The sequence below is a fragment of the Vanessa cardui genome, chromosome 8, assembly GCF_905220365.1.
Source record: "Vanessa cardui chromosome 8, ilVanCard2.1, whole genome shotgun sequence".
NCBI lineage: Eukaryota > Metazoa > Arthropoda > Insecta > Lepidoptera > Nymphalidae > Vanessa > Vanessa cardui.
This window is the reverse complement of record NC_061130.1, coordinates 6,737,186-6,765,141: the sequence shown is the minus strand read 5'-3', so window position 1 is coordinate 6,765,141 and position 27,956 is coordinate 6,737,186. Positions and strand designations below refer to the sequence as shown.

The following is a 27,956-nucleotide window of genomic DNA, read 5'->3' as shown; positions in this document are numbered from 1 at the left end:
AGTCTAGTTTTATTTAAATAAAATGAAAAAATAAAAGCATAAATAGTGGTAACGAGGCGTTTGTGATCCTTAAAATATGGTAGTGATCAGTCAGATAACTTGACGCGTATTATCTACGTCTTGTGTAGACTTGCATAAAATTATCTGTAGTCTTATTTATTATGGAATCTAAAAGTCTTTTGATTCAGTGTATGGAGATGAACAATGATCATTGGTCTGAAGTTGGGGAGGTTGGAATGCTGGTGTGGGGGCGGGTTGCATTCTGTACATGTCGTGTAACAGTGTCGCCACTGAAACGTCGCCCACAGTCTCCCGGAATAGAAGCGACTCGATAGACCGTGCTCGCACAGCACGTAGAGATGGCAGTAACAGAAGGAGACGACCGAATCTGAAATAGGGAACACAATGGTGTTTTTTATTATTTTTAGAATATAACTAAGTCACTCATTGATGAAATATGAATTGTAATATTTCAATATATTATTGGATGCATGCAATATGGAAATAAAGTAAGCAAGTGTATTTTCCAAATAAACAAAGTTATTAAACTTGAGTGAATTATGATTAGATGTAATGATAGTAGAAACCTTCGAATTCGAGTATAATATGATCGTAAATATACATAAATGACTATAAGTAACCTGGTGGGCTGCCTCGTGTATCTAGTACGAACGTAGTCAGCTAAAATGCATTGTGCTTGATCTTGCAACATCTCGACCGGCTGCGTTTCACTTAGCCCTGGTGTGTCTGCAATATTCCAATTTATTATTGACGAGGCTAATTAAAATTCTCATTACTTTGATAAGACAATTAATAAAAGCCTAACCTGGTGAAAATAACACAATTGCTTTCATGCAGCCACATTCACTGCCATCGGGCGCGATTTGACGAAATCGACATAAGATTTCCTGTAAAAGAAATATATTTTGAAATCTATGTAAAATGATGGTCAAACTTTTATTATTTAGTTAATCGGTTAGTTAATTTTAAAATTTTTAAATTATTAAATTATCTTCAGGCAAAAATTGTGTATTTAAAATCGATGAATAAGACTAATGTCACGCTTTTAAACTATTCCTACTAATATTTTAAATGCAAGTGTAATTCTAATTCTTTATCTGTTATCTCTTCGCGTTTAAGCCGCTATACTGATTAGGAAGAAATTTGGTATTTAAATAGTTTAGTTTGGTCCCGGTAAGGGATATAGGTTAGTTTTTACCACGAAAGTCATACATACATAAATCATATAGTTTCGTTTAGAATTTTAAATAAATCTTAAAAATAAAATAAAGTTGTTTCTAAATACCGCATTCATTCAAATTTCATTTAGATTTTTATTATTTCAGATTTTTAACTTAATTTTTCGTGAGTTTAAATGAATTAATTAAAGTACTTATATGGAACTCTGTAATTATAATAGGTTAAGGTATAAGGTTTGGCGGTAGTTAGTATAGTTTTTACTTTCAGTGTTATCGCACTCGGGCTCACGTTCAAAGGCACTAAACTAATGATATAGACTTGACAGTCTTGAATAATGGGTGAGTCATTCCATAAGGTTTCTTGCAATATTGGAATCAGACGAAAATTTACTAAATAAGAAACAGACACAAGTAAATCTTAATGCACCACGTTTAATTTTGCCATATAAACAGCATAACAAGGCTTAATTCAGCGTAATAAAATATACCAATATTCAATCAGTACTGATTTTTATCTTCCGAAACCACGGTCTGCTTACACCAATGTGCTCTTGTAATTTATGTAATTGATTCGTTTATTAGTCACTACTTATCGTTCGCGGTTTTGAAATTTCTTGATCACCAAAGTTCTTCTCACATCCTAAAATAAATAGCCAAATAGTCATTTCTCTATAAGGTTATTTTCCTTTTCTTTTAAGTCTTTAGAGGAGAATTGCTTTGCTTGTACGACCTCCTTGAAATTTTTCATTCAGTTTTTTATCTTTGTCTATAACATATGTACCTACTCCTCTATCGCTTCAAGCGCTTTCTTTTGATTTAAAATCTCAGAACCTTTCCATGACATATCTCCTATATAAAGAACATTATTATCTAAATAGATGTAGGACGACACAACTTACACAATTACACAATTTAGATGTAGCATCGGCAAATTGAATAAAAGCGAAATACCGCCGATTTATACAACCAATAGAAATAGCTCCCTAACGCGGTATTCGACGCTATAGATTCTCGCGTCAGTTCAGCCCGAGAAAGCTAGTGCATGTAAATCGACGTGTCAAATTGACGAATATATTAATTAGGTCATATGATATTAGGTATATGTTATAACGTTTGCGTAAAGATCATATTCACATGAGAAATAAATATTGATAATTTCGGATAACGTACATAATTCGGATGTGGTCGGTTTTACGAATATTACCGATGCTACATCTAAGTTGTGACGTATTATACTCATTGATCTATTTTCAAGAATATCCGAAACACTCCTTTAATGTAGGTAGCTGGACATCTACCCTTTGGAAATCACAGAAAACCAGTTTATGATATATCTATAGGTATTGTTAGTTGTCGCCCGTGTCTTCGCTCGCGTGAGGTTAATCAGCAGGTGTCTCGCATAAAATATTAGCTTATATCAGTCAAGTGATTTGTTCGTAAAAGGCAATAGACATATATATAGGCGGACAGAGTTCAATTCGCATTTGTAATAGGTATTAGTGCTAGTATATTTTTTTAACAAATCGACCACTTTTAACTCAACTTTCAACCTGTATTCTTGTAATTACTGCTTTAAAATTAAATGTAGATGTTACAATTGTGTATATAATTATTTGGTTAAGTTAAATTATTTGTTTTTTGTAAAACAAAACTGCCGTGGTATATCTATATCTACTTATAATGCCGTTATCTACCTAAAATAAAATATGAAAAGACCATTAAATTATTTACTAAACTAATCAATATATCAAAAAGTCCAGTATATATGTCGATACAGTATATTGTTTTTATTAATACTATGCCATCAAAAGTTGAAAATCGATTAGATGTTAGATAACGGCATTTTTGTTATACCACGACAGAAAAGCTGTTCAGTTTGCATTAGATACCTACAAGTTTCATTAATTATCACCTAACCATTATCCACATTTTACTCATTAATTACATAAAGATTATTTGCTTTATACCTAAGTCGGTCGATGTATAAGTAGGTATTTATACCTTACGACTTATGGCGTAATTTCATATTTCGACTATGTGGTTCTCCAACTAGATCCATTAATTGTATGTCTGTGTGTTCACCTGTAAAGTATTCAATTCAAGGTCCGCAAGCGGCTCTGGCGGAAGTCTCGCTCTCGCTGCAGGTGCGGCCAGCAAAGGAGCAAGATCCCAGGGTGCAGACCACTGTGCGAGATGAAGCACGAAAAGATCCTTCCACGCAGCGCGAAGTAATACGAGCTGATCACTGGCTGCTAGCGCTTGAAACGGTGCCAAGCAACGAACCCAGCGCACTGCCATGAAAAGAAGGCGTGCGCTTGTCTCCTAAAATTAACTCTATATTTAGTATCAAATTTGGTCTTATATCTATAAATGTGTAACTATTTATACCATGTGGTACTTAATACTTCATCTAAAATAGTTTCTATGTTTTTTTAAAATAAATGTTTAATTGTTTTATCTCACTTAAAAGGGCTATAGTATCGTTTTCACTAATTGATAAAAATAAATAGACAGAAAGTTCTTAAACAGTAAATCAATATAACGAAATAATTTTCACTACAACTTACAGCGTGAACTTCAAGGATCACACTTAATATTAAGACAAGTATATAGATAGATAAGTATATACCAATGAAATAGTTGTAATTGTTCCTATTTATAAGTATTTAAGTATTGACTAAAGCAAAGTTAACGCTAAAGCACTTAGGACCTTACTTCTAATAATAAATATAAGTTATAATTTTGAATTAGATAAGTGTTATTATTATCAATAAAACGACGAATCGAAATAAGTAGGCACTGGATATGGATAGGATTTCTTATGTAACGGTATGTAACATCAGTACATAAGAACTATAGGCTATTAAGTCAACGTCGAGTAATGTAATGGGCGGAGTAAGTCAAGAGAAGGCGAAAAGTCACCCCTCGTCCGTCCAATCGCGGTTCCGCACCCGCCCAGTCAAAAAGACTCCTACTGGTTCCAGTACCCACACCCATTACGAATCACGGATTTGGATTGTGATTTCTATGATAGAATATACTGACATCAATAAATAAGAAATCTTCTTTTTAGGCTAGCTGTTGATTTGATGATTATGTATTTTGCATAAATAATAATAAAATGCAATAGTTTAACTAAAAATGACATATAAATAATTACACTGCAGGTGTAATTAAGTTTCTTATTAACTACTGATTAATTATTCTTTATACGCGCTATTGTTGAAAACACTCGAAACCATAATAGTCCAAGTTTGTTTTGACAATTTGTTACAGGGCAAAAAATATTCATCACCGCTTATGTCAATTTAGACTACTAAACAGCCACGACATCCAATATCCAATACAGTCGAGTAAACGTTGACATAGGTAATATTGGATTATTGTCAATGCTTCATATTTTTCTAAGATTTAGAAAAAAAAATATGTAGGTCAATTTTTCAACGAAGAAGTCACCGAGCTGCCAGTGTGAAATAGGAGTATTGGATAATGAAAGCGAATACTGCAAAACAAGGGCGCAGTTATTGCAATTTTATTAAAAATTTTCATTTCAATTTAGCAAACTAGAAAAGCAGGTTTAAGAAGATGTCTTGAATAAAAATAGTTAGGAACTACGAAGATTGCATCATAATGCATAGGGCTATTTTTCAAGTTTATTTTAATACAGTATAGTATGACATACCTATATAATGAGTCCAAGCCTACCCAGAAGGCCAGATTCGTAAAGGTCTATAAAAGTCTTTCAAAAAACTTGCAAATAAAAGTGTTAACTTACTTGCAGCAGTTCCCAAGTTGGCGCTAACGGGGTCCCGAACGCATTTGCTGGCGGACGCAACAAAGACGGATCACCCTGAAGTTGCAACTGCTTTGCGCTCCACATCAGTTCCTAGATTTTAATTAATTAAAGATTAGTTTTTGTGTGAAAATTATCTTAGAATAAAATCTTATTTCAATCTTTTTCATTTCTAACCTGCTTACAAACAAGGGTAGATAAAAGTATTGAAAGTATAAGGTAAAATAACAGTATGTAACGCTCCCTCTGCTGAGAAAGACCACCTCTTTTTTTGAGGAAGAGACTTGGAGTTTAGCACAGAGCACTGATGCAAGTTGGTAAATGCATATCGTACAGTTCTTCATTCGAGACACTCAGATTTTATCATGATATTTATCTAGAACGCTCAGCACAGCATGAGTTGCAACGCAAATTAAACAAATCAAAGTTCAGAGGTGCTTGCTTGGGCTTGAAATGCATCAGAATACGCTTAAGTTAAGAATCATATGATCTAGCCATAAACCTATGTTAAACATAATTAATATAAGCTTATATGTAAATTAAACAGAAACATTTACTTATTTGTGGTATAAATTAACTGATTTCTGATGTTGCACTGATATTAAGGCATATTATTCGATACGAGATTTTATAGATGATAAAAAAGCGTGGAGTTAATACCTGTTGACTTCCAAGCAGGATATATATTAATTTAAATAATTGTATTTAATTAACATGACTTTATATTTTTTAAATGTTAAAAAAGATTAATTATGTACTGAGTTTCTTGCCGGTTCTTCTCGGTAGAATCTACTTTCCGAACCGGTGGTATCTTCACTTAATTGTAAAATGACGATTCAAAAGTGCTTGTAAAGCCTACTTGAATAAAGTTTATTTTTGATTTTGATTTTGATTTTAGTAGGTTCGTTAACAATATGTCATTTGAATATGTTAATCATTATTATCACTGGTTAATATTTATTAATATTGATACCTGGCACTTATCACTAGACATGAGTATGTGGAGTAATCCGGGTGGTGGTGGTGCGAGGAACGGCTCGGGTATGAAGGGCAGTGGGCTCACGGCGCCGGCCCCACCGGCTCCGCTTGAACCCGCGGAAGAAGCTGTGCTCAATGGTGCTGAATCGTTTATCCCGCTCATATTAAACTACAGAAACAAAATATAATGATTAGTTTAATGCGATAATTAGAGTTCTTAATGTTTCAGTTGACAATACGAGCTTTGATCTAAAATGACTACATAATAAGAATCATAATCGAAATTTGCATGTTCAAACCCGGGCAAGCACTTGTTACTGAATTTCGATGTGCTTTATTTGCGTTTAAAAATGTCTCGTGATTCACGATAAAGTCGATACAGTACTGTTACTATTCCAACTATGTGTATCTGTAAAGTATATATAAATATATATATTTATCTCTGAAATGTATCATACCTGAAAATTAAATGGTTGCGAAAGGGATGTATAAGGCGACTGCGGAGACAGTTTCAAAGGGTGTGGCTTGTGCGTGTGCGCGAGAGGCGGCGGCAGTGAACCCAGCACGCCCGGATGTGGCTTCGGTTTGCGAGGACCTCGTTCGTGTTGAACCGCTGCTTGGACAAGATATATCGTACAAAATTAACTACGAATCAATAACAATCATATCAATATCATAGTGTTACTGTTAGAGATAAGCCCTAGCCTCCGTACGGATATATATATCAATACGGTGTTGTGTAATGTACTTATATTTGATTTTATAACATTAATTATATGACAGACACCATAAAATTTAATGTATTATATATACAATTCTTATTGTAAGTAATTGATCAATGATTTGTACAACTTTAATTAATAATATTTTATATGGCTTAGCATTTAATATTGGCATATACCTAACACTATTTCTTATGTCAATAATGATTGCATGGCATTGTAACAAAATATAGAGAGATTGAAGCATTATTGTAAAACGTAATTTTATTTTGCCGTCCCGAACTACTGAAATATTGTAATTTCAGCTATCTCGATTAAAAAAGATATATCCGTTCCTCTAAAATAGGAATACATTTTTTAACGAAAAGGTAACTTCGACGTTGTTTAACACGGGGGATTATATAGCCCTGAACCGCTTATTCGCAGCCGATGGCCAATCCCCCGGTAAGCCAGGATCACGTCGCCTATAACCTACATTATAATACGCACACCCAGGCCGTAGTCATATTGTATTTTTATTTGATAATTTACTACGTAGGTAATTTTTAATGAGTTAATGTTAAATCAGTTATTTAGACGTGAATCTTCAATAGAATAATGACAAGATATTTCAAAATAAAACCTTTACATTTCAAATATCGCTTTTCCTGCTTCAAATTATTTATTCAAAAGGAAAAAGAAGAATATGGTGCATGTTTCTCGTATAAAATAAATTACCGTTATTCATGTATTATAGATCAAAGAATTTAAATTAAACAATAAATAATTCGTCAGTGCGATCAATGTGTACCGGCCCCAGAGTAATGACGTCACGCAATCAGCTTACCGAGGCTGAGTCCATGAGAATGCGGCTATTGTGTCCGCACATGGCAAAGGCCCGGGCGCATACGTTCGTTCCCGCGCTCACGGCTCATGCCGGCTTAAAGTGAAAATGTGAATAGTGGCGGACACTCCGCACGGGCATAGCTTAAATACTATTTGAAAGGGGTAGAGTGCACATATTACGGTTAGCTAAAGATAGATTTTCGTAAATAATTCAATTTAATGCGATAATTGTTAATAGGTAAAGTAGGCGCAAATTGTTAGACTTCAATAAAATATTATGATATTTTTGGAGCTATTTTACAGACGGGTCCGTATAGCCTTGCTTTACGCTATTATATATATTCAGAATATCAGAATATGTTTTATATATCCCACTATGGATTGTGAGTCAAGATGCTCTTTTTTAAAAATATGAGACAACATCACATATATAATTCTGATCCCAATGTGAGTAGCTAAAATACTTGTGTTAAGGAAAATCAGAAGTAACGACGGTACCACAAACACCCAGACCCTGGACAACATAGAAAATTAATGATAATCTACATCGACTCGGCCGGGAACCGAACCCGGGACCTCGGAGTGGCGTACCCATCAAAACCGGTGTACACACTACTCGAACACGGAGGTCGTCAAATTTAATTTATTATTTTATTTATTTATTCAATGACATATACTATTCCTAATATTATAATAACGACGTATATTCGTTTAGATTTTGAGAGTTACCTAATAAGTAGTTGAAAAGGCAATAAAGTTTATCTACGCCCTAAGCGACGACTTTTATCGGTGATGCAGCGAACTGTAACAAATATACGCAACTGTAACAAATGTTAACCTTTGTTTATAGGGCGAATGTAATCCCAAATAGAACACGTGCTTTTTTCTCGGCTTTTTCCTCGTCCTCTGCCCTTCCGTATATTGAAAAAGCAACCTTTTCTTCTGAGTATAGAGTTTAAATTTATCTGACGCATATAATCGGAGGGACACTCAAGCCAAGGGGCTTAGTTACGGTGTGACACGGATAAGAGAGATTTTAATTACAAGTTCGAGAAGAGAAACTAAGTTTGATCTAACCGTCCTTGATATCACACTATACTTACACTTTAAATTAAAACAAAGTTAAAATCTTGTTAATTATATATGTACTTTCTTTACTAAAGTGTGTAGTTAACTATGGTTTAATTTCGTTGTTATTTGTCCATTGGAATTTTATTTGCTCGGAGCAACTTTAAATTTTATAATAAAAGGTTGCTTTAAACGTATTTTATTTTTAAAATTGGTAGATATTAATTTCACATTTTCAGCACATAGGACAGGAGGGCTGTTTTGATTTTTTGCCCAGAATTGGAATCATCATCATCATCATCATCAGCCCGTACCCGTCCACTGCTGGACATAGGCCTCTCCAAGTGCACGTTACTGTGGTCTTTCTCCGGCTACTCGCATCCAGCTCCTGCCTGCCGCCTTGCGTAAATCGTCACTCCACCTTATTATACACAGAATTGGAATTAATATTCCAATTTCAAGCGAAATGCTGCTAGTATTCTTGCTACCATTCTCCACGGTCATGATTTATACATATAAATGATTGTTATATTAATTATACTAAAATAAATATATACCTAGAACACGATCTATAATAAACTACTATTATTAGATTATTATAGATAGACTTGCTGCATTCTCGTATCTACTTCTACCAATATTTACTTAAATATTTTAGCGTAATTAGCAAATAATCTTAAACTAAAATAGCATTCGTATATTTTATATCATCATTATTATCTTCTTAAAGTGACGTAACAGTTAGATATCTAAACCTTTTCGAAAAGGCTTTCATTGAATCACATGTGAAGCGTTTAAAGGGAGATTTAACTTCAAAGACCTATGAGCCAAAAGCCCCTTTAAAAAAAACTCTATCGAATTAAAAGCAAACAAACAGTATTTTTCCAAAAGGTATTGCTGTTACAAAAACTACATACCCCATTGTTCTGTTTGCCCGTAGGCGCTGCAGTCGCGATGTTTATTAAGGTTAATTACTATTTGATGGTATTTTTTTCAATAAATTATTCTAAGGACTCATAATAATTTATTGAATTATAATAATAATATACTTAAAGTAAGCCAAATAGTCATCAGCAGCGTATTTTTTCCTATTTAGAGATCTGTTAATTAGTCTAGAAATGCGATTTTCAATCGTCTATTGTTTCATAGGTACAATCAAAGATTCACATTTGTCGAATACTGATATTTGAAATTTAATTTTTTTGTTAATCAACAACTGTTTTTTTACATAAAATTGAATCGCCATTTTGTAATTTTAAACAGATTTTCCTCTTCTAGTGTTTATAGGTACATAATTATTCAAGGAAAATGCAGTTGGCCACTGTGATCGTTGTAAATTAAAATATATCACATACATTTATTGAATCAAATAAATTATTCCTAATTGTCCTTTTCTATGGTACAATTAATTATCTTATATACAAAATATATAAATTCGTGCATGCATGATCGATTAATAAACAAACGATTGCATTACAAATTGTAGTATTAAGATGTTGATAATTTTGTCTTTGCATATATTTTGTCTTAATACATTTATTTTTAAAATCAAATCATTTACCCGTAAATAAGACGCTCTTTATGGACTTAGCACAAGTCCGTTGAGGAACATCTGTTGTAGCAAACTGTAGTAGTAACCCACACCAGATTTCTTGGCGGGGGGAAGCGAGATAAGTAACTACGTACATATCTACCGCAGCCGAAAATGGAGGTCTGTGGTCGATATTATTGTAGTGATGGAAAAAATATCGATATTCGTTGTATATTATTATGAATTTAGAATTAATTATACACAATTGGTAGCCAGTAATTATTAAAATATATACCTGTTTCAGCAAAAATGGAAATGTATGTATAGCCTTTCTACTTTCTTAATTAAGTCACATGCAAATATTCACGTAACCTTATTTATGTAATCGAATATTATTTTTAATCAATAATTAGTTCGGCAAAAGGTTTAAATTATAAACGATTACCAATTCGATCGATAGTTTTTGTCATTGAATGAAATGCGCAAGAAATAAAATTAATCAGAATAACGATTAATAATAATTTTATCGATATTGTGAGCAATTTTCTTGAGGCCAGACTTGTTTGCGAACAGTTACGGCACCGGGCGACGGTGGGGTGTGATTAATGACCCAATAATCCCAGCTGCTTGCCTCCTAGCCTATGAAAGCTTCACGAAGCCGAATTGGTGAATGGTCAAAAGGTTTACAGACCAAAGCGTAAGACGCATTTGTAAGACTATATTAAACACGGATACAGGAATAAATTTAACCAAAAATATGTTTATAATTTATCATTAAATCAGTCGTAAATCAATTATATTGCATACACTAGAGATAATGTTTAAAAAAACACCTTACTTTATGTTATACATTTAAATGTTTAATAATGTGACCTAAAACAGTTATTTTATTGAACAATATAAGGAGAAAATTCAAGTAATGAATATGATTAACAAATATATTACGATTAAATTATTATATAATATATTATATAATAATTTAATCGTAATATATAATATATACGAATTTATTAATCTGTAATAAAGAGAGAAAACCCTACACTGGTTATGAGATCACTTCTGATCGTCTAAAGAAGTTGTCCTTCTTCTGAATAGAAAACATGACTAGGAGGATTTCAACAATTGTTGCCCCTAAAGATAACATCAAGCAGGAAATAAGTTTATAATACTCGTATGTTACTAGAATACATTTGATACGTTTGATATTATATTATATATATATTTTTGATAATTAATATATTCTGTTATGTGCACCACAAGTTGATTTTACGAAAATCCTCCTCGGCACTGTCAAAAATCTAAAAACATTAAAGTTATTGGGGTTTGGCTTTGCAGGTTGGATGTTTTCTGTGTTGTTAGTAATTTTCGTGAGTTTAATTTAATCTGCTTATATTTAAATAACTTCTTTAATTCAAGAAGCAAACTGCTGTGTATTTGTGTTGATAGTTATATGAACATAGGAAAATAATTTTATGTTAAATACGGCTTTTAAATTTACTTATATATGTATCTAAAGAGGTACTAATATATAAGTAAAATTAAAATTCTATATATAGCATGATAATATGAAAATGATAGTCTTTTATTTACTTTAAAAAAAATGTGATTTATATAATAGTCAAATTTAACACATACGGTTATTTCATGATATAGGTGGATTGGCTCATGCGCCTCCTGGTCGTGGTCACCACCGCCCACAAACATTGACACTTTAGGAAATATTGATGATGATCCTGGCCGATTTCGGTCACGGTGACTGTCTTCAATTCCGGTTTTGACATCAACGTCAATGCTCGCATGTGGCTTACGTAGCCAATTTTAACAACCAAGCCAACCACATATTAAATTACATCACCAATGCGCCATTAACCTTGTAAACTAAGATGTTATGTTCCTTGTGCCTGTTTTTACACTACCACACTCACTGCATACACTCACAAATCTGCTGTATCTACTATGTTTTGCTGTTTTACGGAGTTAGCTGTTTTATCTGATGAGTTGGAAGCACCTACCCAGACAGACACAAAGCTCTACCACCAATTATTTATTGATTTATAGAACCGCTAACTAAAACGGCATGCATTATTATTCAATATACAACAATAAATTACAATATGTGCCATGATCACGATCCGAGCCTTTATAATGGTCTGAGCTGTTATTGTTTTAATTTTTTTTATTTTAATTATAATGACATGAGCACACAGCCTTTTTTATTTCTGAATTTCAATAATTTGCGTTATAAAATGTAGACTGTAATTTCTGTCCAAATAACCTCATGAGCTCAGATTGTTTCCGAGCTTGGTCTGTATTCTGTAGCTTCATCTGCCCATGTATTTTTAACGGTGCTATGTGTTCTTTACCCTTTCCGATACGCTTAGTTTGGCAAATACGAAATTTCACAGCCACAGTTTCTCTTATATCCGTGCGGCTCTAGAAACGGACATCCTTTGGTGTACGTAAACAATAAACATTTCGGAAACCACTCATTCAACCACTGTAATCGATTACAATTTTGACATATAGAAATTCTAATGAACGACATACCATTAGATATTTTTCCTTCATGTACCACAGTAAATGTAAACCAAAGTACTTTCCGTTGTGCAGTTTAATATAGTGTATATATGTATGTATGTATGTATAGTGTATGTCTATACACTAAGATCTATTAAACTGCAACAACTGGGCGGGAAGCCGCTTTGCTTTATACCTGTAGAACATGACTAATATTTTTCCTAATCAATATTTATGTAAAATTGTGGTATGTCAAATTCGATTTATTAATATTCATACAAATATATATTTCATAAGTTTATAAAAAGCTATTATTAGTTTCAACTAATATCGTTAGTAATTAGAAAGAACGTCTAAAGACCACGCATCCCTAAAACAATTGTGATTAAATAAAGATATTTTGTTTTATTCCGTTGTTAATCGCATGTACTACAGAATGTCTGAAGACATCGCTATTTTTTAATAACTCAGAAACTAGCTCTTTACATAAATTTTATACAGGAGCGTTAATTCAAGTGACAAAATGACTTTAAGATATATTGGACTTATTGATACTTTTAACAGAATTATAGCAGAATGCATAAATTCGATGTTATTCAATACAACTACTAATAATTGTGGATCTGTAAAATATAAGACGAGTACCTACAGTTAAGCGTTATCTTCCAGTAATTAATGTGTTTAGTACATGCGATAATGTTTTGTATGTGATGATGATATATAATCATTGAAACATCTTGGAACTGATGATGTTCCTCGACTTTCATAATCACCATCTTTGTTTTATTAGAATTGTCGTATTCTATGATAGATACGCTCTTTACTATTTGTTTTGTAAGTGACTTACGTAAAGCGACGTCAGCGTTTTGTTTTAATGTTTCAGCTTCTTTTGGGGTACATATTTTATGTATTGATTCCTCAATACTGCTGATCTTCCGCTCACCTTGTTTACAAGTGAATGTTGATTTAGTTTAAATATTTATTTGTTTATTTTAAACTATTTTATTCATCTGATCTATGTATGTGGCACAATAACTAGACTTAATTAATGAAGACCCCTCTACCAGCCTACTTTCACGCTAATATTAGTCAAAATCAAAATAAAATGAAAATATATTTTATTCGAGTCGGCTTTTATAAGCACTAGTACTAAGCATAATATAAATATGCATAAGCATGTAGTACAATAAATAAATTGTATAAAAAAATATTTCATATAATATATTTATCGGGTAAAAGCAACAGTTTAGTGATTGACAACAACATAATTACTCTTTTTTTATTTTTAGTTTGAAACTAGTGCTAAACTTAATAATGTCGTAAATGATACCTATATGGCTTAAATAAAAAATAAATTATAAAAAAAATTGAGCGGTATTTGGTATGTACAATTACAATGTTTATTTTTTAGTAGCACATTATTTTTAGATAATATCGTAAATTGAAATCTTTGTGGGATGAATAATCATAACAAAAAAAAAACGTACTGATACTGATATATCTGCACCCTTTAGAAATTTTCGCATAACATTTGCTGTATTACTATTTTAAATTTCACACATTAATATTTTAAATACATCGAGAAAGGCTCATTTAATTCTCTCTGAAAGCGAGCTTGCCGTCGGGATATTATTTTTATAACACATACAGATAGTTTCGTCTGAATATAAATTGTATATGAATGATAAATTTATTTATTTTAATAAAAATACAATTTACAACACAAGGGCAATGAATCATTTATACTTATGTATCTGATAGGTAGCTGAATTATAATTATTATATTTGTCTTGAATTCGATGACACCAATTTTGTATATGATATACGATATACACTACTCTTACCTATGATGTAAATACTCAACAAATTGTAAATTTCCATGTTCGAAGTAATGTCCGTAAAATAAGGAAAATATTTGATACTTAATATAAAATATATAACGCAGGACCAAGTGTTAGCATATAAAAAAGCGATCTAATAGAAATATCTTACAAAAGATAAGTATGTATGCTAATTACTTCTGTAAAATGTTTTTAGTCTGAATAAATCAAAGAGATTCCTTACATCCGTTCCTCTCGCTTTAGAAGGCAACCCAATGTATCCTCACCACAATCTATACAGAGTAGAATGTATTGAGTATATTTCAGTAGTAATTATAAACAAAAATAAGAGGACGACATTAAAGCTGTATAGATGTGCATCGAAATCGTCGCGTGGAAAATATTCGCTGAGAGAACGACCTCATGTCCCGACATTCGTTTCAACGTTAATTCCAGCCGCATTTGTTCCATTACATTTCCGACACAAAGTAGATACGCGTTTGCCGAATTGACTAGGTGGATGCGACCAGGCGAACCTAGGTAGAAGGGGACAACACGAGAAAATCACCTGTGTGCGAAAGGGAGGTAAGATTAAAAGTGAGAAAGATGTATTCAGAAGTGAAATAGTCTGCTGGCTGAGCACATCATCATTAACGAGCCAGATAGGGCGGAGGGCAGCGAAGAGGCAGAGGGGGCGCGTCAGGTGGGTAATATCCCACGGCTTGTAACACCTGCGTACGAAATTATCCCTTACCGTCAGCACTTATAAAGAACACATTTCTGTAAATTCTATAGCTTAGAACACCGTCCTGGGGAATATTTTTGAGTGCAGCGACATAAATATGAGAAATATCCAGGTTTTTTTTCACTCGTGAGTCTTACGGATATTATCTTATCATACACTAATATTAGATGACTAGATAACTTACAGTACAATATGCTGTATTATTTGTAACGTAGATTCATAATTTTTCGGAAAACCTTCCGGAAAAAAGGATCTCGGGGAAATGAACTGACTATGTTTTAAATTCATTTATCACATAATAAATGTTATATAATTAAAAAAGACTCGTAGAAAAAAGATGTAAGTGTGAGGTTAAAGAATAACAGGAAAATTCCATCCAAATCTTTAAAAGTTGACGCGGTAACCGACAAGCCGGCAGCAGTTTTGAGCATCGAAGTGTTTCATAACTTCAGAGTGCAGCGCGTTGCTTTGTTTCTGAACTATAGATACCTTTTTTGATATTTGGTATTTATCCGACATTCTTATAAATCCGCCTCAATACATTTTTTTAATATCTACAAAACGAGATTTTAAGAAATTACTGTTGATATATCTTGCAAATTTAATTCCCGTTAAATTTTTCTTCGAAAACAAAAATGTGGACGAAACAAAAACATTTAAAGTTATGTGATTTGATTGAATATTACAGCTAATTATTATTAATACCAAAAAGCAATTACGACTAAACCTCAACAAATCCACTCATCCGTAATGCAATTAACTCCCCAATGTAAAGCAGAAATTAATTAACTATCGCTTAAAGTATCACAAAAAATAGCACCATCAGAGCCAGATGTAACAGTTTATTCCATTATAATATTTTATTTTCGTTAAACTATGATCATGCAATAATTTGTTCACGCACGACATGAAAATTAAATTTGATGGGAGAGATTCACTCCCGGGGCGTGCGAGGGTTAAATTCCTTATTGTCAAAATATTGGTCATAATATTTCAGATGGCAACGGGGACAGGTAAAGCGGTGAAATACATATATCGCATAATCGGATCGACGGAAACGACGGACCGCGGGCATAGTTTCCTTATATTATTATTTTTGTTATGGAAACCTTAACTTACACGAAAGGTTATGTAACAATCGTGAAATTGTTGAAATAGTGTATCTAATCATTTTTGTAGGATTTTGTAGTCCAAATATTTTATGCCTATAATTATGCCTATTCAACTTATATAGGTACTAAAACACTTGCAATATACAAATAATTTTCATTAAAAATACTAAAGTTCTTTTTTATTGAATGTACCCTTCATAATGTATATATTTTATTTTAACATATAAAAACGTTAAAAAAAGTAACCGAGAGGATAGTGTTTAAATTATTGAAATATACCAACCTATCAAACAATGTAACAATAACAAATATATTGCCGCATAATACGAATTCTACGAGCATTTCTAATTTCACAATGATAGTTAAATTGAGATCACCCTCACTTGCTCCCCTCGGGGATCGCCGTGGTCAGGAGAGCAGGAGGTGTCGAACACGTGTTAAAATTCTAGCTCCTGAACACTCTTGGAGCGATAGAACAATTGGTTACGCTTCTTATGGGCGTAGCACGCAATGGTTTTGTGTGAGAATTGCCAATAAATTTAAGGGTCAGAAAGGACTAATGTTGCATAAAAAGTATGCTATAAAAGCGCCAACTTCCCGTTAATTTATAAACGTATTATGTTAGGATAATGAGTTAGAATATGTTATGTTATTTTACAACCAAATTCTTAAATATCTGATTTGCTAATTAATTGTTTTTAAGTTCTATAAACGTGGAATACATTATTTAAGGTATAGCAGCACATACCTGTAAAATATAAGATGTAAGTACGTTAGTTAATTCGAATCTATTCAAATGTTTCTGGTTGATATATTTCAACCTTAACTAGACCTTTCACAGGACATCCTTTCTGTAATTTTTCTAACATCTTTAATTATAATGAACTTGTAATACTTATTATCCCCGAAAACCTAACAAACCCAAATAGTCTTAAGAAAAATATTACAATTTTAAGTACCTACTCGTGTATTGAATCTACTTTTTCAAACGCTTTGCTGTCCAGACAGATAACTTTAGCTAGCTTTATTAATAATGCGGTATTTATTGTATAAACATATTTTAGTTATTAACAATTAGAAACAAGAATCACAGGTTGACACTAATGAAAGACCGCACAAAAACAAAGGCAGAGATAGGGGAAAGCTTGAGTCCGAATTCATTAAATTGTTATACTTTTTTCACAAAAGAACTTCTAAAAGGTAAGCTCATTGTAGATTCCGAATCTTGTGCGCGAACCGGTAAATTAAAAATAAATATTGTGAAACGTCAGTATGTTACGGGTGAGCGCTGGGAGATATCAGGGAAAATTCTAAAAACGCCAGAACGGACTCTCGTCGATTCACAGGGGTGGTGTGGGGTAAGGTGAATCTTTTTGTGAAGTGGAGAGAATTAATTTAACCCGCTGCGGGGTAACACGACATGGCGGTAATTGAAAAGTTTGCCCCTTGGCTGCTGGCTGAGAGCTCAGTCGGCGACGGTTACGCGTCTTCACGACATTGCTCTTATTACCAGATTTCGTGGTAATTGCTGTTACTAGTTGAATTTAATTTATATAACTTTAAGGTACATTGAATACAAAGAAAAATACAACGAATAATTTTCATGGTATATAAATATCAGTAGGGATCTATATTTTGTAAAATTCAGCTTTTTTTTTTTGAACCATATTTTTTTAATTAAACATCTGTTTTATGAATGTTTTTTGATTAGAGAGTTAAATAGATAATTTTAATTATTTTTTGCTTTGGTATATTTAGGTAAAAGAGAGCAAATAGAAATCACAATGTTAAAATTTAATAAATGACGACATTTAAAGTTCTTTTAAAAGGCAAATGGTTAACTTTTAAGAATTGAAAGTAAGAGCTTCTTGGTATCAACCCTTTAACTTTTTCGTGGGAATTATAATTATAAGAGTGCGACTCGCAAAAGTCTCTACGAAACAAAATCGATTTAAAATTAATCGACAAAGTTATATTGAGGATTACGTTTATTTGATCGGTTAAAATGAAAGAGGATATTTTCCTTCGGAATATAAATAATTCTCATAAATTTCGGTATACAAAAATTATACGGTAAGTCCTATTGGTAAAGTTTGGGTCGTTTAAACGCATTAATCACTAATAATTGTGAGTATATTTATATTATACCTATTAAAATAACAGATGTTATTTTAAAAAACCTTAATTTTCAATTATCATCGATAGTTGAATATATGCAATTTTAGATTATGAACGTTGGCAACATTGGCTATGTTGTAGAGATAGATTAACCTACGGGTCACAGTCAGTCAACGTTTGACTAGAACCGATTTGCTTCGTGTTTGCTCCCTGATATTGAAGTTAGCTGATTGGCTGTTCGTTTGACTATAAACTTTGTTAACTCTATAGACGAGATATTTCATGAAAAATATCACAGATGTATATGTGCTTATTATTCTATTATCACTATTAAATTATTGTTTTTTTTTAATCTACTAAATTATATATTATGCAAATTATTGAATACATAGCCTAAAGTACTGTATGATATAATGTGTACTTAATGTATATTCACAAAGACAAATGAGATTTAAACATATTACAGTACATTTATTAATTGATTTAACTAAATATTATATTATACTACAGAATTAATATTTCAACATTCCACATGTGTGATATCAAGATGACCTTTCGAAATACAATAATAATTAATCTCTTTATTTTCACTCACATTATATTAATTACGTACCTTTTTAAACTTGTAAATTAATCCAATTATATTATTAATGTAAGTAAATTAACAAAACAATATTTTATATTTATTGAAATTATTATTTTTAAATTGTAATATCCGTCGAGAGATTTGCGTGAGCGTTGGAACAGGAAACGTCGTCGTTGTCTGCGGCGAGTAAGTTTCGTGAGGGCGTATAATTACGCGAGCGAGTAAACATATAAAGGTAATCCGGGTCGCGGTGGCACAAAGTGATGCTCGTGAATAATTTAGCGGCAGAGCACCTGCGGCGAGACCGCAGTTCGCTACTCCTCTGCTGACAGGGCTACGTTCGATTCGTTCCATTAGCGATGAGAATACTATGTATTATTTACTAGCTTACTGATTCACGCTACACAAGTATATTTATACATATGTAAGAATATACCTAGTCGATTAATCTACTTTAATTAAGAACATATGCCACTATTTAATTATTGAATACAAGAAACTAAAATACAGTTAAAAGTTGTCAATTAAATTCAAATAAAACTGTAAGGGGGTAGTCTAGCCTAGGCATTATTATTTTTTGAAAACTAATTGAGTCTCTTTTACAGGTTAATAAATTGCTTGCGTCTCTAAAATATATCGACAGCCCTATATTATAAACGTCATAATCAACATAGAATACTCAAAAGCTTTGTAACAAGAGATGGCGCCCGACTTGCGACCGACATAGGATGATAGGACTATGAATATTCATTTATTCACAAAATTTTGCTTAGTTACATAGATTTATTTCGGGTCATGTGCATAAATAATTTGAAGCAAAGTGATTCGAAGTAAAGATAAAAATCACAAATTTAATTTTCTATTTTTCTTGGTGGAAGACATTGGTTTGCAATCCTGTCTCAGAAAGTACCATCCACTCATTACTTCCGCCAAGTATAATTCATATTTATTATTATTGTATTTTCGCTTAAAGTATGAATGAGTCAGTTTACCTTATTCAGATATGGCTAATTTAGATTTGTAATATTAAAATTTATGTATCATTAAGGGTTCATTGAAAGGAAGTTTTTTTACTCGGGTTACAGAAAAATTAACCGGAAAAATGATCACACAAGGAAAAGCTTGGGTAAATCCAGACAAGCCTTCCCTCTCTTTCCCTTTCTCTCTATCTCGTATTAGTATACGGTACGGTTTTATATAATATTATTTAAAAGCACATCTAAGAAAAATAAGTTTTCATTGTCATTAAATTAGAAGGCAATTGTCTTAAGACACTTCTCGTTCTTAGCATTATTAACGTCGAAATTAACAATAAACTCTAATTTACGTGTAGACCGATATACGACATATTTCAGTTTCATTTTATTTACTAGATGTTTATCAAAGCATAACATTATCGTTTGGCAATAAATAAAAGCGACAGAGGCTGACAGCGCAACACAATATTGGGCACATCGAGGTGACGTAATGACAGATAGGATCGGATGTGGTGGAAATTGAACGGCACTGTACGCGGCAACGCTAGCTAGTTTTATTTCACTCAATATTTCACTGAGTGAGCTCTGGACAAAACAACCTGCTGTGAATGTGATGGACATAAATGCAGACCGCACTATTATAGTCCTCCAGTTTCATAATAGGATCCGCTATTGTAATACACCGACAGAGTACTTCTTGTGTGAACATCGAACTTGTATGATATTTTGATAAATTAATAGACTGTTTGACAATGCGAAAAATAAATTGTGAATTATTGGAATCAGTGTATATTATGAGTTTAAAAATGGTTATTTACCAACGAAAGTTGAAAATAATACTTAATTTATTCAAAAATGCATAAATAAGAATGCAAATTTTCAAACGTTTGTCACGTGACACAAAACGCTCCTGATTGGCCGGGCTTATGATGAAGTCACTTTCTTGTAAGCTTTGATTTTCTACAATATGTACCACAGAATTAAATACAGGAAAGTGACGTCACCGACCCCATTGCAGCGCCATATTGTCCAAGTAGCATTTTTGCGCGCTATTTAAAATATGGAATTTTTAATGATATTTTTCGGCAAATATGTACTAGAAATAAAAAAAAAGAGTTTACTGGGTTCCTTAACTTTTTTTATTTTGGATTTTAAAAACCAGTCAAATAACCTATTCAGACATTCGGTATAAACATTGGGTTTATAGGTTCGAAAATCATTTATTAAATCCTTTATTATTACCTATATTATATAGATATTACTTGTAATATCATTATTTAAACGGTATTCATTTCAAGAGTAATAATAAGTATAGAGATATGATCCAGAATCTACATATTATTATTTTCAATCATAATAATATCATAAGAAGAAACACTTCTCACCCTTGATCGTCAGTTCTGATTTAGTCAAGTTATATTTACTGTAAATAATTATAACAGATGATTCGGTTTTGAACATTTCACGAGCAACTTCAGATAGTGTGTTCTTATAGAAAACCGATCCTATTTACTTTATTATTTATTTATTGGTAGCCAAACGAGAATAAATAAATAAGTTAACGATAAGTGAATAATGAATAAATAAGTAAGTGCACCAGCCGCCTGACTGAAGTCACCTTCTTCACACTTAGTATAATAAAACTTATCCGCTGCTGTCAATGACACCGTCAAAAACGACATCTAAGATATAAAATGGCTTCTGTGCATAAACACTGACTAACATACTTTTAACTAGTATACATCTATAAACTATATTGTTGCTTGACTGTAAAACAATTGTGACTTGATGGAACAGACCTATGCAGGTCTGTTTTGAGATAAAAATGCATCACTAGATTACATGAAAACAAATCTTAATTACTGGGATCATTTATAAAATACAATGACCGTGTAATGTAATATATGTCTGCCATATACCGATACACTATTATTATTATTTAAAGGAAACTAGCAAAAGGGAATTGAGCATTTATGTATTGAGTTCTTTTGCGTGTTTATATGTAAATCGGTCTTTCTAGAATTAGTATATTCAAGCTCACCATCTTTATTCATGTTGGCTTGAAAGCACTTGGCGAGTCTGCACGCCCGACACTGATTCCTGTGCGTCTTGTCCACTGGACAGCGACCTTTCATCTCTCCGCCCGCCTTGCACGTGTATACACGATTTCGATGGATCGACCTCTTAAAGAAGCCTGAACACCCTGGTTTATTAAAGACAAAAACTCTATTAATAAAAATACAAATATCAATAGATACATTACACGTAAATCACACCAGGATTCTTTTATGTGATTCTGAATCTAATCTGATTTAGAAGTATTATTACATTTTTGGCACAACGTGTATCTGATAAATTTTTACTTTCGTTTCCTTTAAATACCAAACATTTGATAGTCATATTAATAAATAAAGACGAGCAAAGTAATTAGGAAAGTGAAAAACTACTAAATGCGTTCACTTTTAATCATTGTTTTCATCTAAACATCACATCACAGGTATCAGATAGACCATAGCTCCATCCTTTTATGAGGCAGAGAGAGTGCGGGTGTATTAAAGCAAAAATTTAACAATTATCTTCTACGCAATCGGCTAATCTTTAAGATTGGCCACTTTCATACTGGCTAGTATTAGGAAATAAATATTAAAAAAAATCGAATCTTACCGTCGCAGCTGTAAATGCCATAATGCTTTCCAGAACTTCTGTCACCGCACACATTGCAGGGGATGTCGAGAAGTCTGTCCCCTATAATGATAATTATGATGTTCTTTACGTCATTTCAATTTGAACACTTAACGTCTAAATCTAAAGCGATAATTTTATTTTATTCACATAATATATTAACACCTAATTAAAAACTAATTACTTAGGTAGGTACTTAATGTTATGTACACGTGATTTAATCTTATTCCGCTTAAAAATTGACGACGCGCTATCTGCGGCTGCAACAAAACCACGCAAAGTGAATAAGAGAACAATAATTATATAAATAAATCATTATTGTAATATCATATAATTGTTATTATATGATTTATTACATATTCTCGGAATTAAAGAAGAGAAAGAGCAAAATATATGAAGATACAAGTATTTTAATATTTAAAAATGATAATAAAATATGAAATTGTATGTATAATATTGTAGTACACATACTGATACTGATGTTTTACAGTTGAGGCTAGTAAGAATTAAGCTTTCATTATATATCTATTTCTAAAGAGTCTCGTATTCTGACTAACTAGTTGAATTTATATATGAAATCTTGTAGCCTGAGTGTATGCTATGTGATATGTTCTTATATAATCTTTATTGCGTAGAATTTTTGAGTGGCTGTTTTAATTTGTATTCAATTGTAGGTTTAGATTAATGAAGTAAATATAACTAAATCGAAATGCCATCTTAAAATGACAAAGTATTCATCATTCTTTCATAAAAAACTCAATTTTTTTTTTTTTTTAGGATAAATACAAACTGACGAACAGGCAAAGGGGCCACTTAGTAGTCGCCGTCGCCCAGAGACTATCCATTTCTTAACTATAACTTTGGGAAGTAAGATTTTATTTCCTTTGTACCGGTAGTTACACTTTTTGACCTTTCATGCAGGAACAATAAGGAAGGCTGACGAGTCTACCACCAGGTTTATCTAGCACTAGTTTGATTAAACTAGCTTCATCTTAATTAAGTTAGATTCTCGATTTCATCAAACACATTGAAAGGTAAAGTTAAATAAAATATTGTAAGGTACCGCAATTATTATCAACGGTAACGGAGTACATTTCAGAATATATACTCTAGTTTTCCTACTGTTACGATAATACCACTATAGATTTTTATTTCAAAAATATATCAAATAACACAAATTTAATACAAAAACTTTGAATAAACCAAGTTCCTGTTAATCATACCCAAAACATTATTATGTGAACGTTTTACCTATTCCTACCTAAGATATCTAAATTGAATGATATTTAATCTTGATAAACAGTACTTTTAAATTAAACTAAACTAAAAGAAATGAGACTTTAAAAAAAAATAGAATAATAGTGAAAATCAAAATCATTTCACCTTTTATATAAATAACGTCAACTAATTACAAAATAACGTGCCAATTGCAGTATTAGCAGGTTAAGCTTGAGGTTTATTTATTCTATTACGATCTTCAATAACAGTGCACTCTCCCCAGCACAAAATAGATTAGTCAGATTACACGAATCTCGCTAATAACGTGTTTTTGTTGCGTTTACAGACACCATCTTACTCAGCTGCCCCTTTTCCTCGTCGCTTAACGTTTCGCATTATAGATACAGTCACACCGTTCAGTTAAAGGAAACTTAAAGACATGTTTAAAATACTAAAAGGAAGTTTTTTTTTTTTAATTCTTCGTTTTAATTTAATATCTGACATTATGAGTGCCAGTTCTTCGATTTATGTATATAAAAATAACTAAGGAAATAACTTTCTATTGGTTTTTTATTTAAAGTAATTATTAATTAGGTTAAATTACAAACTATGTTTTAATGGAATCCATTTAGTTTCATGTACCTAAATGTAACTATGACTTTCCACTATACAATAAGAGAAATATGCCTTAAGATCAAGAAAATATATGTTATATTTTGGACTGTATCTACTGTAAATAAACTCATAGGTATGTCGTTTTAGAAATAACGATGTAATAGCGTAAAGTATAAGCAAAAAAAGTAATAATAACATTTATAATATGTTATGAAGAATCTATCACTTTTGGTAAAATGTTGTCTAAAAAGGAATTTATAAATATCTATTTGATATTTTCGAAGCTTTCATTTTTTCTCTTAAAGTATAAGTATCAATAGCGGTGTAACAACAATTCCCGCCTTAATGCCGCAAATCCTTTTGAAGGAGAGATCATTTCTTTTTTACTGAAATGGACTTAGACGACTTTAGCGATCGTCTTTCGGGCCTCAAAGAAAAGCCGCGAAGTGTCGTAATTATCCCCTTTAATATTTGAAAGATTTTTTTCTTCAAATAAAATTTATATTTTATACAGACGATAAATTAAACTTTAACAACAACAAAAAAGTATTCATCTCATATATCACACTAAAATAATAGTGATGTGTGTTAATTTATTAAGGGTAAGCAGCATATATATGTATAAATAATATATAGGTAATAAGAGGGGTTGTATGTGTTAATGCATCGATGCGTGAGGCCCTGTGCACCGAACTCTACATAATACGCGACAAAATACCATAGTCGTGTGAAACGCCACACTCTCTAATTCGCCGCTAATATACCAACGCTAATCTTTGAATGTTGACTATTTTATAATGTTGGAAGTATTTTGGAAGATAAACACATTTCCATTTATTAGTGTAACTAGAGTAAATAATAATAATAATAATACACAGAGTAATCTGGGAAAAAATAAATCTGCAAGTTTATTTTTAAAATGAAAGTAAGAAAATTGATTTGTAAATCATAAAATGTATATATTAGACTTTTTTAATATCTTTATTTATCTATGATTAATTACTAAATTCTCATTTAAATGACTTAGGCATGCATTTATAAACATACACACTGTTAAGTTGATTCAGCAAAGTTTTAGATTAGGGCGATGGCGAATGTCACCCTGAAATTTAAGTAGCAATAGTTTCACACACTCTATTGGGTGTATATTTAAGCTTATGTTCATTTAATTGTAATATATATTTCAGCAATATATTTCGTTGCACGTATTATTATTAAAATCAAAAGTTAATCCAATTAAAACTTTAATTATTTTCTATCGGATTGACGTTGTACTCACTGAAATTATTATATGAAAATTATAATTATTAAATATAAATTTGATGTTATCTGGGTTGTATGGATTTCATTATTTTGTCCAATAAATACAGGTACATAATTTTTGTGTTTACTATTCTGAATAGATCCATATATCCGTATGAATATAAATAATGAATGACAATCTTAAAAGTACAATAAGCTGTGTTTTTAGAAGTAACTAATATACAGTGTAGATTTAGTATTTAAAACATAGCATATACAATTAATAATTATAAATGCGAAAGTAACTCTGTCTGTCTGTTGCTCTTCACGACCAAACCACTGAACTAAGTTAACCTGACGACCAACGCTAAAATGCGAACAAAGCCGTGGGTCACAACTAGACATGGCTATAATATTTTATACGTAAATATGAGTTCAATTTACATGGAGTATGAAAAGCAAAATAAAAATAGTTTAATTAAAAGTCGTTAAATTGGACCACGCTGTGTAAAGTTGTAAGAGCTCGCCAAGGGAGCGCGATCTAACGAAGTTTTGGGTTCGTCCCTAAGTTACATTCACAAAGACTAGGATTTGTTGCGTTTCAATGATCTTAAACGTTGTCTTAATTCCAACTACGTATTCCATAGTTCTAACTAAACAATGGTACAAAGGTTTGTCTACATTAAGTAACTAAAATTATATGATTGCTGTCATACTCAATATAAAATTTAAAATAAAAATGAACAAATCAAATTTGTAGGTACTTAGGACAAGTTTTGGAGATGATGTTTGGGAGAATTTCCTTAAAATTAGATACACACAGGTTTGCTCGTGACCATGATATAAAATCCAATTGAAATTACACCTGTATATTTATTATATGGGATACAGTATATGTGTAAGGTAAATAGATCTTATTTGTAACGATAATTCTCATAATGATGAGTATAGTCAAGACATGCCTCGGCCTTATTTTTATACTAATTACACTGATTGTACAGATATACTCTGCTTAAAAAAGGATGTACATATTATTGAAATTGATATTGCCACAGGAATATGATACAATTCCTCTTTAAACATAGACATAGGTACTGTAACATTAACATAATCTTATACAATGACTTTATCTTTCCGACGGAAACTACCTACTAGATACAATGTCCCCTTATACAAACCTTTTCATAGCTACAACTATCCTAATTTATGTTCCAAGATAATATGCCCTTCAGTATTCTGAAGCATCCTTCCCAATTAATTGTATAATAGGAATATAAACTGTTAACTATTTAAATTTAGAAAATACCACAGGCTTAACTTGGGAACACATACGTCAATTTACATAATCATTAGAAATCAAAGACTTACATATCCCTCATAATGGAATCAATATCTTTGGTTCCTTGATCGGTCGCACTGTTAGTGAAGTTGATTAATATTATTAATTATTGTAATTATCTTTCTACTTAAACTTGTTTTTTATCTAAATCATTTAAATTTAAAAATTTAGAATAAATTCTAGTTCTCTGGCCATCTGATTCGCTGTAGCAAACCATTTTCATGTCGTTATGTCCAGTTATCTCTACCAAAATATTTTCAAATTTATATGTATATTGTTTTTTTACTTATCTACGAATGAACGAAAACATTTTTTTTTATTTATAGAAGTTCTAAACATTTAAGTATCTAGTACTTGTTTCTTAACTAATCTGTGTTTGATACGGTTACTGAAATAATATACCTACCGTGATTTAAATCGACGGATTTCCTCCTCGCCTGCAGGGATGTAACCGTAAAAGGATATAAAAGATTCGTAATTGTATTGATTTATATATTTTCGATTTTTCTTACCTATATTTTAAGCAAGTTACGTAAAATTGCATGATATGAAGATCTAATCAAAGGTATCATATTCTGTCAAAGGCCTTATAAGAATGGAGCAACGTAACAATATGTATGAATGTTTTTTGATATAATTTTCTTATACTAATATTTAAATCGAGTTTATTTTTACCTAACGGGATAGACAAGATTAAATAAATAATAAACAGGCAAGGTATTTAAGAACAGTTATAGTTATTAGTTAAGATTAGAAAATTTCTGATATACGTTTCTTAAAAAAATCTTGAAATATTTTTTTGCGTTTTTGTTTTATGTTAGACTATTAAAAGAAGCAACTTCCAATTAATGTCACTAACCTGTTCCCAT

The 27,956-nt window shown here is 31.7% G+C and overlaps 1 protein-coding gene across 1 annotated transcript; it reads right to left on the bottom strand.

Moving 5' to 3' along the window:
- Window positions 1-79: 79 nt before the first annotated feature.
- Window positions 80-27,956, bottom strand: LOC124532085 (protein dissatisfaction). The gene is made up of 10 exons (XM_047106723.1): window positions 27,947-27,956; window positions 22,656-22,736; window positions 22,033-22,194; window positions 6,429-6,583; window positions 5,966-6,139; window positions 4,975-5,085; window positions 3,282-3,521; window positions 826-908; window positions 642-755; window positions 80-388 (listed from the first exon to the last, which is right to left on the bottom strand). Exons 1-10 carry the CDS (start codon window positions 27,954-27,956, stop codon window positions 169-171), a joined length of 1,350 nt encoding a protein of 449 aa, XP_046962679.1. The 3' UTR covers window positions 80-168.

Excerpts from the sequence above, each read along its gene's own strand:
- LOC124532085 (XM_047106723.1), bottom strand. Across the intron at positions 5,086-5,965 it reads TGTCTAGTGATAAGTGCCAG|GAACTGATGTGGAGCGCAAA; the intron begins GTATCAATATTA and ends ATTAAAATCTAG. Across the intron at positions 909-3,281 it reads TTGAATTGAATACTTTACAG|GAAATCTTATGTCGATTTCG; the intron begins GTGAACACACAG and ends TTTCTTTTACAG.